Genomic DNA, 13,532 nt, shown 5'->3' with positions numbered 1-13,532 from the left:
ATCAAATGAAAGTGGTTCCATATGCTTCAGCTGTCGAAAGCTTGCAATATGCTCAAGTGTGTACGCGCCCTGACTTGGCATTTGTTACCAGGTTACTTAGCAGATTCCAGAGCAATCCTGGAATAGAACACTGAAAATTGGTAAAGAAAGTCTTGCGTTATTTGCAAGGAACGAAAGGCCTCGTGATGACGTATAGAAGATTTGATTCACTCCATATAGTGAGATATTCAGATTTTGATTATGCGGGAGATAATAGAAAACCCACGTCTGGATATGTGTTCACTCTCGTAGGGGGAGCTATTTCATGGAAAAGCTCAAAGCAAACCGTCACTACATCGTCCACAATATATGCCGAGTTTGTAGCATGTTATGAGGCAACGGGGCAGGTGAACTGGCTTGAACTGGCTAAAGAAGTTCATACCCGGTTTGAAGGTGGTTGACGACATCAATAGACCACTGAAGTTATACTGCGATAATAATCCAGCAGTACAGTATACTCACAACAATAGGTCAAGTGGTGCTGCCAAACACATTGACATAAAGTATTATGTTGTGAAGGATAAAGTCCGGGATCAAATGATAAGTCTTGAGCATATAAGTACCGAAAAGATGCTCGCGGATCCGCTTACAAAAGGCTTACCACCCAACGTGTTCAGAGAACATGTAGCCGACATGGGTTTAAGGGAAAGCCTATGACTCCTGGACTATAAAGGACCCAAAAGTTATAGTAACTATTTCAGATCAGAGACGTGCATTGTAGCTGTTAAATCTATCGGCGATTGACCGTGACGATGAAACATGCTCTATGTATCATCTGTGAAGAAATGAGTAAGGATAAAAGGATTGAAGTTTAAAGTTTAAAGATAAAAGTAATAGTGTGAGATCAAGGGGGAGAATGTTAGATTGATCTCTCAGCCAATAAGCCCAATGGCCTATTGGGCCTTGGTCACGCGCCCTGATCGGGGGCGTCCAACCCTACATGGTTGGTGGGCCCCCGTCGCACTGCGCTATATAAAGTGGTGGAGGCCGGCAGCTCGAGGTACGAGGTTCACCGTGAGCCGCAAGCCCCACCGACAAACCCTAGACCGATCTAAGAGGGCGCGCAGCCCGCGACGGGAAGCTCCACTGACTTCGCCGTCGTCACTGCTACGCCATCCGTCTGCACTGCATCGACGTCCGTGCAACCTCTACTCCACCCGTCGCTGCCCGTGTGCTGCCTCCATCACCGAAGCTGAGATGGCCAGCTCAATCGCGACTCCCTCCGAGGGCTCAGGTTCAACACCAGCACCCCTCTCCTTCCTCCCACTCTCTGCTTGTACTAATTCATCATGTTCAACAGCACATTCGCCTAGATCTACCCTAGTCGATCCACAGGAACAAACAACTCTAACTCTAGGCATCAAACAACCGGGCAGGCAGAAGTATGCTTGGAACAGCGAAAGTTGAAGTACAGAGGGTAAATCAAAGTGGATAGAGGATAATATTATATTATGGGTTGGGCGCCAAACAGTTGATAATATAGGAAAAAAAGCCAAACGGTCGATTCATATCCTCTGCAGCACATCATGTGCATTCAAACTTTCAAAGTACTTTTTTTCGTCTGTGTTTACTTGTCAGCAACTTTTTACTGCAGTAAATTTGATCATATGTTTTTCCTTCTAAAAAAATCTTAGATACTTCAATGTATATAACACTAATGAAGTATGTTCAATAAAGAATCATATATGTGAAAATTTGATGTATCTAAAAAATCTTTTGCAGAAAAACGTATGGTCAAAATTGCTACAGTAAAAATTCGGTGACGAGTAAACGAAAACGGAGGTAGTACTAGCTGACTTGCAGAGGATATGTTGTGTCAAAAGCAAAAAAAAAAAAAAAAGGAAGAAAAAAATCAGATTCCACATTTGTAACATCTCCGACGTGTGTACATAAATAATCACATTTTGCAAGGGTGTGGATAACGTCGGGAAAAGACGTACAGTTTCATCCGAAGCCTAATACAGAACCAAAAGAAGATAATTAATATCTATGGATCCCCTGCCCCCTGGCTATATAGATATGTCATGTAACTTAGTCCTACCTATACGGCTATAACTATACCCCACCTATCAAACCTCGAAAATAACAGCTTAGAATTTTCCTTTGACATAACACAAAACTACTGCATCATATCTCGCTTCCTTTCCTTCACCAAATCACCATAGATTATGTGTTACCTACAAGACCTCCTATGCAATATGTAAGCATTCTTCTGTAATATAAACACGTGATGTGCACCGAGAACCACCGCAGCAAAACTGTTTCCAACATCACCAAGTCACATCTTTGATCCTCTGGAGATCAAGATGTCTCCGTACGGTTTCAGCTGAGTAACCTTGATGTAATCACAGGTTGCCAAAACTGCAGAACAAACATTCCCCATTAAATAATAAGGTTCAGATTCACCATTATATTCCTTAACATGTCAAAATTTTAAGCAAACTCCGTGTTCCCAGTTATGCGGCCTAGTATTGGATTGTGTGAAACTTCTCTTATTTAACCACACAGGTAAGTGAACCAGACAACCAGTCACGCGTTGGTGCGTTGCTGGCAATTTTTCGACAATAAGGCTCTAACGCCAGCACAAACTGACATCCGCATCGAGCAAAACATCACCAACTACGAAACTGGGCACAACCAAGACCTGTAAACTACTATGTCCTCCGTAAAGGATTTCGGCCACGAGCGCTCTTGGCTTCACGGGGCTGGTGTTTTTCTCTTCTTTCTTTTGTTTCGGTTTTGATTTTTCTTCCTTGTCTGGTCTTATGCTCAGACTGTTTTTTCAAACTTCTACAATGCAAAGGCAGAGCAACAGCCATCTTACGCAAAAAAGAAAAAAAAATATTTTGCTACATCATACTGAGAAAACGTTTACACAGCCACTAAAATTATAAATTTGAGGAACGTGTGCCAAATTTCCTAGCAATAAAGGAAAGCAGGCTTCAATGGTGTTTAAGTGTAACCCAACCTAATTACAGAAACCATGAATAGTCACTAAGCCAGGAAAGCTATCATAACTGTTTAACATCATGTCAGTGACCACTACTAGTTTTTTATTTACTTTAGCAACAGTACTGTTTATTTTCCAGTCAAAGCGCCATAGAGAAATACTCCCTCCCAGCATGTTCGTTTGTTGGTTTCAGCTAGGGCTTATCAGCCAGCCAACAGTGTTTTCCTCTCACAACAAACCAACACCAGCCAGGCTTATCAGCCCAGAAACCAACCAGCGAACAGGGCGAATTTATAGGGGTGTACCCAGTGTAGAGAGCTCTCGCTCTGTGCGGGGTCTGGGGAAGGGTGTTAGTGGCAAACCTTACCCTCGCCTGTGCAATGCGGGGAGACCGCGACTCGAACCCGGGACCTTCCGGTCACAGGCGGTAAGACTCTACCCCTTGCACCAGACCCACCCTTCCCTCCCTTTCAATTTATAGGACAACAAAAGTTATGTACCTAGAAAAGCAAAAAACGACCTATAATTTGGGACGGAGGGAATACATACCGGTTGTTTGATAGAATAGTCGGGCTGCCCTGGCTTTGGTCATCCCATGAGCTAGATGACTTAAGGATTCATATTGCGGGGCACCTGGGCTATCGAAATGAAGTTTGAGGTGCCTGCATGAAGATAACTCTAGCATCAGAAAATGTATGTGCATCCGTTGTACCACATTTCAACAAACTTAAGCTACCCAGGCACTATGAGCAAACAAGTTCAGGATACTTACGACATGATTGTTTCCGTGACCTTGTCCATTGGATTGGAGTGCCTCTCATATGGGGTTTGAGTTGGTTCAGTTTCTTCCAGTAGGTCTGAAACGAATGTTGACTGTTAAATTCTATGTTGGTCGAAACAGTTTCAAATGTTCCAGAAAACAGTTTCACATGTTCATATGTAACAGAGTGAATAAAGGACAGAAATGGAACCGACCAGGAGTTGGAGCAAAACTGTTAAATTCTATGTTAGTTGAAACAGTTAATGTTCCAGAAATAGTTTCACATGTTTATATATAGCAGAGTAAAGGCCAGAAATGCAACCAACCAGGAGTTGGCACATAATCTGAAAGCCTTCTCATCTTGAAGTCCATCACTTCCTGCTCCAGTGGAAAATCTTCCACAACAGTATCAAGATTCCCCAAGCTTCTTGCAGATGAATGCCGCCCCCTCTTGGACCTGTGTTCAATAACCATGACATGGTCACTATAAGAAACTTTTTTCTCGAGCGGACTTAAGCAGCCCGTACTTCATTAAGTAGACAGGAGTTTGTTTACACATTAGGACCTTCCCAGCTAGCGAGTAGCAAGCCAGGAACGGCACCTACAGCTCTTGTGAATACAATATGACAGTGGGGAGCTAGACATTTTTTTATTTGCCTGACACTTCATAAAGGAGATTACACACTTTAGTTTCTGCACTTATGAGCATATACAATAGGAGGTTCCGTTGTGATGATGAAAACATCTTTAGATGGGCAAGTTCTTTCAGTAACAAAATATCACATAGTCATAGTTCAGAATACTAATATAGGTGACAAGCTGCTATTACTACAAGTCAACAGTCACCTTCCACTTCCTGATGGCAATTGTACTTCTGGATCCAATGGTATAAACGCCCGTCCAGAGCCACCAGAGCTTGAAGCAGACCTGCGACTTAACCCTGCTAGAGATTTACGTCATTGACTGTCTATATAAGCACAGACACACATTAAACTTATTCACTTTTCAACTTACCAGGACTTCCAGGAGTAACACTATGGTCACTGTGCAGAGTATCGTAAGCTCTGTCATACTCTGCACTCATGTTTGCTCTGAGTTTTTCAATGCCATCTGTGAAGTCCATCGGCAGACCACCTGTTTCCATCTCATACTCTCCCCCAGCCTGAAAATTCAACCACTCATCAGGGACAAATCTAATGATAATTACGATCAGCTCACTAGGGAAGGGTGTTATTCTTTTCAGAAAATAAAAGAATATAGAATAACCTGAGGTGGAAATTCATGAGGTGGTGAGTTTTTCGGCTGTTGTTCTTGTGATGATGATCGCTGCCCTCCTTTAAGAAAGTAAGAAACAGTTTAGGTTTTTGAATTGGCCTTTAGCATGTTAAAATAATATAGCTTCATCAAGTCAAGAAAGGTGACACAATATTACAAATTATGAAGTGATGAAGTGACCTGAAGAAGCTTTTGTGGACTTGACTTCAGTGCAGTCCTTCCAGAGCTGCATAAGTGGCTTAGGATAATATAATTCTGAGGGCGAGTTGTCATGAGATATTAGAGCAGCTGGGGGGATGTCCATGAGATCACTTATCTTGGTTGATCGAATAAAATTAAAATTCTGCAAGCATAAATCAGATAAATGTTCTTTATTAGAGTGCACCAGTACAGAAATCTCCAGGAAAATAGGTTAGTCGAACCAAACATACACTGTTAACTTTACGCCTTTTTGAGACAAGGCTTGATGCATCCTTCAGCCATGTCTGATATAAGTTTCCCGGGATCATCATCTGGTTATTGTCCATAATTACTTGTGGGAGTTCCCTACGTGCTTTCCGCTTTGATGCTTTAGGTGGTTGCTGCTGCTGTGTAAAGTGCTAGCTCAAGTAAACAAGAACAAACTAAACAAGTAATCCCTTTTCATACTATTTTCTAGATGTAATAAGGCTTGATAAATCATGTTTACCTTCATCTTCTGCTCCTCTTGCTCCTCTGGTCCCCCTGCAAGAGAACTTTCAGTAATTCCAGCAAGATGCTTCAAATATGGTATAAATGCAACAACACATGTACTTAAATTATGTCCAGCAGTCAACTTCTAATATATCAGGTAACTAGTCAACCAACAAAAAAAACGAATGGGGAAATGAACTACAAGTTCCAAGTAGAAAAGGTTGAAATAGGACATAAGTTGAGAATCAGAAATATAGTTGTACTTAGTGATTATTGGTAAGCCAATGGATCACATTGCCAAAAGAGAAGAGCGAGATATGCCATATAGCAGCTAGAAGACATAGTAGTTGCAACCAAGGATGCACTCCCTAGTCTCTTATCCTGAAACAGTCCTACTGTAGCTACTTGACTATGTACAAAGGCAATGACAGATAATGCATGAATAGTTTCAAGAATATTCTAACAGAGTCTGCAGATGGCCATTAGCTGTCAGTAAGAACCATCAACTGGAAAACTTTTGGATGCAAGTTCTTCCACTTGACCGAAATAACATGTCAATGCACAATTGACATGAGAATCATTGTCCTTTGGGGAAAAAAAAGGAAATTCTAATTTTTAAAACTACAGCCTTGTTTCCATATGGCAGAGAGTAAATCATGTGCTTGGTTTCACCTTGTTGAGGTTCTTCATGAACAGGGGAGGGGGCAGCATAGTACTGTTCTTCTTGCTGAGGAGGGTCTTCCTGCCTAGGTGGTGAGGGAACCAGCGTACTTGGAACTTGTGGGTGCTCATCAGGAGTGATATTGACTGTGGTCTCATCATCTGCTATGTCAAATCTATATACAAGGCACTATTGCAAATTATATTTGTACTATACACAAAATAAGAAAAAGAAACATACAGCAGCGATGATAAAAGAGTGGTAAATTTAAATAAGTATGCAGCTTTGCTTTACCTCTCAAAGCGATTGAACATATCAGTTTCTGCAAGCCCAGACTCAAAATTATCGACCAGGGTTATATTCACTGCTTCAGCTGAGAAAGTATCGTAGAGTTTGAGAATATTCTCCCTTACACAAACACAAAGAGTATTCCTTAAAAAAAACAAAGAGTAGTCCGCAAGAGAAGAAAGACAAACCTTGATGACGATGATCAGCATGAGAGAAGTCATCATCATCAAGATTGACATTAAAGTACTGTTCATCCAGATCTTCCAATCGCTAAACATGCATCATATATTTCAGTCAGAAAAGTGGATACAATCAGGCCAAAGTCGGAAAAAAGAGATGTGTTCATGTGATGGCTATTCTAAATAAGAACCATACTGTATGCATATAAAGTTTTTCTGAAATACACAGGTGACAAAGATTACCATTCCTCGGAACCTGGCACCGTCAGTCTCTGAGAAAAACATGGGCTGTTCCACCACCATATTGATAATTTTCTCTGGCAATGTTACTGCTTCATACCTGCATGAAGTTCTGCTGTCAGATAAGCATGCCATATTACTTTCTTACTCTTAGCAAAGAACAATCTTTCCAATATCACCAGTTCATACCCACTTCATGCTATTTACAGAAGGGGAGAGACTGAGGTGTTTGGCTATGAAAGAGCTAGCAGTAATGAAATCAAATTTATCTATACAAGTTTAACCAGAAAAGGTGTTATATCAAGAAAAGATTACATTAACTCTCAAACAAACTTCCAAGGGTTATACTACAGCTGTAACTGGTTAGGGAATGGTAATGCCAAAAGAATTAATCATGACCGTAGATGGTCATTTCCAGTTCTCATGATGAAAGCCCTTTTAAGATAGCATTATTTCTTAAGTACAGTATTGTATAGCTAGCAAATGGTGAAATGGACAAGCTAAAGAAGATGCCAAAAGATACTCCAATGACACGAAGATGCTCATATATTGGAAGGAGAAAGTAACTGTTGCACCAAAATATGCTAAATGCAAATCCATGCACATCCTATTCTGATTTCTCAAAAGTCAAAATTGGAAAAAATAAATTAAAAAATAAAGCCAAACAAGGTTACAAGCAGATTTAGATGGAGAATCTTTGGTGAATTTGAATAAATCCATAGGCCAATAATGCCTGCATGAGACCCATGTACCTACAGCCAGAACCACCCAGGTTGGACAGTGTCTCAACCCTACTGAATAAATTTGAGCAAAACAGAAAGTGATTAGGCCAGTTGACAGAAGATCATTGGGAGTCATACATCAGACAGTGGATGTGAGTGCTTCAGCAAGCACAAGCGTCCACTGAGTAAGGCACAGCAAGCTACCATGGCAATTGCCAACATCTAGCTGTAAATCCCATTTTCATTTCCCACGCTACACACATTGCACCACATACCAATTCAGCTCAAGCAAACTGACAACATATCTATCTCCTAAGAACTTCCATGAACATCCCAGCCAGATAACAACATTCGCCAATGCAAACAACCAGATGAACACAGCACGGCCTAACACACAACAAACTCTGTATTCGGAAAGCTGAGAAGCAAACACCACTCCTCAGTAACAACATCACCAGCATTACGCAGCGCAACCTTACTCAAACAGAACCCCCTCAACCCCAGCATGTAACATCTATAAACGCTAAGACAGGGATGGAGACCGGTAGCACACTTACTTGGCTTGGGCTTTACCCTTGGGGAGGACGGTGGTGTCTGTGGCCGGTTTGATCCGCCATGCCTCGTTGATCTCAGTCTGCACGAGAAATTAGTACAAGTATAACTCGAGCTGAATTCGCAAGGATAATCAAATCGACCGACCAGGACACACAAAAAACACTCAGGCAAATCCTGAACGAGTTCTTACCAGAAGCCGAGACACATCAGCTGCGAGAAAGAGAACACACGATCGATTTGAGAAATAAGATGACAAAACACAGGGAATTCAAACAAAATCAACAAGTAGCGAAGAAGAAACTTACTGTAGAGAAGCTTCACCTTCCTCTCGTACACGATCACCACGCCACCTGTTCACGAATTTCGATCACGGAGAATAAAAACCATCCGAAAAAACTGGGAGGAAAATTTTCGGGGGCGCAGGCTAAATTGAACTCACCCATGAGGATTCCAGAGAGCCTCAGAGCCATGGGCACCGAGGGGTTCAAAATCTCCTCACTAAACGAGAAACACACAAACAAAAATCAGTAAAAACAAAAAAGCACAAAAAATTCCCCTCACGACAGGGCGGAACTCGAATCGCTCGGACCAGTTTCCTCACCAGATTTTGATGATGTCGAGCTTGTCGAGCCGCTTGCGGTTGATCTTCGAGTGGAGCGTTGCCGCCATCCTGCAACCACAACATGAACGGGCGAACGCAATTAGTGGCCGCCGAATCGGCGCAAGCGTGACCAGCAAAAGAAAACTGAGCGCGATTTGTCAGAAGAAGGTATAGAACCAAACGCATTGCGAGGAACAGGAAGGGAAACGAGCGCGATTAGAGCCGCAACGAGGGGAATAGGAGGCGCGATGAAGGGAGCAGACGCACCATATCTGGCCGAGCGGCTCCTTCCGCGCGAGGAGCTGATGCGAGTAGAACATTCTCGGCCGCGCGGGGAGAGGAGGAGGAGGAGGAGGAGGAGGAGCGGCGCGGCGCAGCGGAGGAGGAAGTGTGTGTTGGTGTGTGGGGTTTTGGCCAAGAAAGAAACGGGGGCGGATCCGTGGAATCGTGCGCGCGGGGAGGGCACGATCGGAAAAGATAAGCCACGAAGGACATGTGTGACGACAGACGAGAATTTTTTTAAACACTTTTTAAACTAATTTTAAATCTAACACTGTTTTTTTTTTCAAAACTAACACTTTTGGCTATTGTCATGGCGCGACGAATATTGTGGTGCGGTGAGAGGGGTGACGTGGCGACGACCGGGCCGCTAACCGGTGACGTGGCAGGGTCTGCCGCGCCACCACGGCGCATGGCGCGGCAGGACCAGATAAATATCGCTCGCGAGCCACCCTCCCTCGCGCCTGCCCGCGAGCCGCCCGTCCTCCCTCCTGCAGTGTCGTCGCCGCGCCCGTCCGCGCCATGAACGATGGCGCGCCACCCCGCCGGCCGCCCGCATGTCGGCGCGCCATCCCCGCCACGCCCTCCGACCATGCACGCCGGCTACCCGCCGTGCCACGGACGTCCTCACTGCGGTTCAACCCTCGCTGAGGTGATTTATCTTACATTGTGGCCCCGTTCGCTGGTCTGAAACTTGGTTGAAACTGGCCGAAAATACTGTTTTAGCTGAATTGTTGTGAGAGAAAAATACTGTTCTGGCTGAAAAAAGAAGCCGAACAAGCCGAATATGGGGTAAGCCGAACAGAACATGTATCTTTATTTATATACTTTAGCCGTTAATTTATCTTATATTTTATTATTGTTTATATACTGTAATTATTAAATTTCTTACAGTGTATTATTAATTATAGTGAAAACAAATGTCTAATTAAAAGACACATGAAATATAAATTTATTTATGTGTTTTTTGTGCACTAGACATATATATATATAGCGACAAATTTGGTTGGTTGAGTTTTTATGATTTAAATTGTTATATGCTTATTTTCTTACACGAAAACATTAATCCAAATGATCATTTTACTCAAGCACATATTGAAAGGACTAGAACCTCCAAAATCATGCACAACATTATCGATATCGTACTGTTATCAGCATACACAAATCGTAAAACTTAGTGACTAAGGAGGTAAAATTATGACTATCCAAGTTATCTCATATTTCTCACAGTAATCTCAACAGCATTCTAGTCTCGTGCTTAAAGCTATGAGTCCATCATAGCATTGTGCGAAAAAAGTAGACAACCTGTATTTGTAGACATATTAGTATAGAGTATAGGACTAAGTATGACACACATGATCGTTCTCAATCAATTCATCTTATACTAGGCTACTCATCCCTAGGTTAAAATTATAATAAGCTGCTCTAGCCGATGCAGACAAGCTATTGTAATAATTTAATAAGAAACACTGGTGGACAGCAGGTCCATACATAGAAGTTGCTTATTTTTCTAGTGAAGTTATTTAATATGTCTGTTAATGTTACTTTGAATATATACATGTACTTTCATATTGTGTTCGTATTGCATAACAAGTAGTTCAAATTTTGTAATGCTACATAATGTTAATTTAAATATTGTTAATTTGAATAATCTAACCATTTGTTTATTAATTTGTAACAGGATGACCTCTTCCACGCAGCACCCGTTGTACCCTCTTTTTGAGGTGGAGTACGACGAGCCGCACCGAGCACACATTTTGAGTGACAGCGACGCAGAGGTGACCTTGCCTCCTTTGAGGCCCCGCATGCACACCAGGGCACACTAGTGGGACGAGCGTTACGCGCCGTACATACGGCGTGCTGGCTTCCTCAAGCTTATCCGTATTGTCAACTACGGTCTTCCGTCTCTTGACCCAACACTACTTACTGCAGCTGTAGACAAGTACGAGTGCCTTCATTGTACGTAAACATTCTTATAACAAATTTGAGGCAACTAACAGTCGTTCTATTCTTATAACAGATGGAGGCCTGAGACCCACACGTTCCACCTACCTTGCGGCGAGATGACCTTGATTATGCAGGACGTGAAGGCTATCTTTGGCCTTCGGTTGGGGGGACTTTCAGTGTCAGGTATAGTTGACAACGATCACTGGAGGGAGCTGGTGGCTTAGTTTACTGACTTTCTTCCACTGGACGACGAGGTTGCCAAAAAAAATAAGTGAGCAATTCAAGCCTATTTAATATTTGCATTGCTTTTCTGCAGCCATCGGGTCTCATGTTCTTTGGTGAATTTTAGGAAAAGTTCCAGTATTTCGTCGTCCAAGATCACAGAGCGCTTTGATTACTTGGACCCATAGGCTGATCAGGCTCAGATCGACAGGTTCACTAGAGTGTGGCTCTGGCACTTCCTTGATATTTTTCTATTCCTGAACGCCTCGGGCAACACCATCAGCTGGATCTTCCTTGACATACTACGCCAGCCATGTAAGAACATAGCGACGTATAGCTGGGATAGCACAGTCCTGGCATAGATGTATCGATAGCTATGTATTGCTTGTCGTCGCACCTCAGGGTATGCGAACCTTTGGGGTTGCTCCTACCTACTCCAGGTTTGATGTTGAGAACGGTGGCCTGTTGGGAGGCCCCTTGCTACTGGTTTACCGGTAAGTAATTCGGTTCACTATAGTCTTCGAGACAGTTACATATGATTAAATTATTAATGGCTAATTCATTATCATGTTCAATGCAGCATTGGAACGGGCAGAGTACACTCCCTACAACTCTGTATATCTAGACGAAAGCAGAGTTAGTTAGAGGGAATGCGAGGTGCAAGTACAGGGAGTACACGGACGGTCTCGACATCCTAACACAGCACCAGGTTATGCTATCTTTACTATCATACATGTGTCTTGTTCGATGTACACTATATCACAACCTAACTCAATTACAAAATATTCAGGTGCATTGGTGTCCTTGGGATGCTCTGGAGCTCGAGTACTATCTGAGTCATGTTACTAGGGATGAGTCAGACGAGTATCGTTGCAACATCCCTCTAATTTTCTTCCACGTGGTCGAGATTCACTTGCCCATCAGGGTTTGTAGGTAGTTTGGAAGGATGACAGGCAACCCACCACCGCTTTACTCCACCAACCATGAATTGTACGGGTGCATTATCGATTAATAACAAAGCTATAATTTAGAGGTGTGTATGGTACAACTAACATTATTTTGTTGTAGGTATGACGTAGAAAGAGGTACAAGACCAAGGATTGGCGCGTGACACACAACGCATACATCTACTTGTGGCAGAACAGGGAACGGTAGCTGGTCCATGTGGGTCCTCCACACGACTAGCACACCTTCGATGAGTACCTGCGGTGGCTTCACAAGTCTATAAGAGCACATATCAAGCCTCCATACACTGAGGAGGCTATTGACAATGACTTAGAGGAAGATGTGATCGAAGATATGTATGACGTTGTCACTAGGGACGACACACAACTACAGAGAGCCCCGCTTCAAAGATACGTGGCAAGATACTCGAATGGTATAATTTGTTATCCATTTGGTATTAAGTATGTGTACTAAAACTGTTCAACCATGTTTCTGTATCTAGGCGACACAATTGTCAAGGATGTCCAATGAAGCAGCGTTTTGGCTTCACGAGTCTAGAGGGCAAGGGCCAGACGTTCTCAAGGTTTTTGTGGAGGTAAACATAAACTTATCCATTCCGAAAATGTATCTTTAGTGTATATGCATTTGAGAAATGTACTAACTTTAACGTCTATTTATGCAGAAGGTGAAGTGGAGCTGCAGGAAGCTAGCTCAGAAGCTGAGCTGTATGGACACTCCTTGGGTGGAACCTGTAGTCCTGGCACGGTCGGGTGGCACATCTTCTGGCTCTTTGAGGACACCAGATGGCTCTTCTCAGCCGATGACAAGTGCCACTTCTGCAGTGCGTACACCACCACATCATAGCATTGGGAAGGACCCTACAAACGAGGACGACGAGGACGACGATGACGGCGACGAACCCCCGGGCTTCCGTAGACAGCACCACCAGTGGGATGATTGGCCGTAGGACAAGATTGGCATATCTCAGCTAGGTGGTGCCCTGCTGGGTACCCAAGGAGCCTCATAGGTAGTTTCTTTAAATATGTAGGCTTCATGATCTAACAATCATAAAGATTATAAGTAATCGTGCATATCATATACTTGCAGGGTACGAGCCGTACGCACCGGCAACACGACCACACCAATGTTGGCTACACTCCCAATGTGTTGCCAACAAATCCGAAGAGACAGAGGCGT

At 43.1% G+C, this 13,532-nt stretch overlaps 1 protein-coding gene across 7 annotated transcripts; it reads right to left on the bottom strand.

Moving 5' to 3' along the window:
* Positions 1–1,925: 1,925 nt before the first annotated feature.
* On the bottom strand, positions 1,926–9,325 carry LOC136518286 (sister chromatid cohesion 1 protein 1-like). Of its 7 annotated transcripts, none has more exons than XM_066511924.1 (20): positions 9,210–9,325; positions 8,943–9,011; positions 8,781–8,839; positions 8,647–8,691; positions 8,532–8,551; positions 8,344–8,420; positions 7,068–7,164; positions 6,834–6,915; positions 6,652–6,730; positions 6,369–6,532; positions 5,713–5,747; positions 5,456–5,623; positions 5,205–5,367; positions 5,016–5,083; positions 4,764–4,911; positions 4,596–4,692; positions 4,076–4,206; positions 3,762–3,846; positions 3,539–3,651; positions 1,926–2,400 (listed from the first exon to the last, which is right to left on the bottom strand). In XM_066511924.1, exons 1-20 carry the CDS (start codon positions 9,260–9,262, stop codon positions 2,318–2,320), a joined length of 1,836 nt encoding a protein of 611 aa, XP_066368021.1. In that variant the 5' UTR covers positions 9,263–9,325; the 3' UTR covers positions 1,926–2,317. The 7 variants fall into 7 exon arrangements, with proteins under 7 accessions (XP_066368021.1, XP_066368022.1, XP_066368023.1 ...); XM_066511925.1 differs by having other exon boundaries at positions 4,596–4,689; XM_066511926.1 differs by having other exon boundaries at positions 5,456–5,611.
* Positions 9,326–13,532: the final 4,207 nt, after the last annotated feature.

Source organism: Miscanthus floridulus, chromosome 17 (assembly GCF_019320115.1).
Source record: "Miscanthus floridulus cultivar M001 chromosome 17, ASM1932011v1, whole genome shotgun sequence".
Taxonomy (NCBI): domain Eukaryota; kingdom Viridiplantae; phylum Streptophyta; class Magnoliopsida; order Poales; family Poaceae; genus Miscanthus; species Miscanthus floridulus.
Note: the sequence above shows the minus strand (reverse complement) of the source record. Positions and strands in the feature narration are given on the sequence as shown.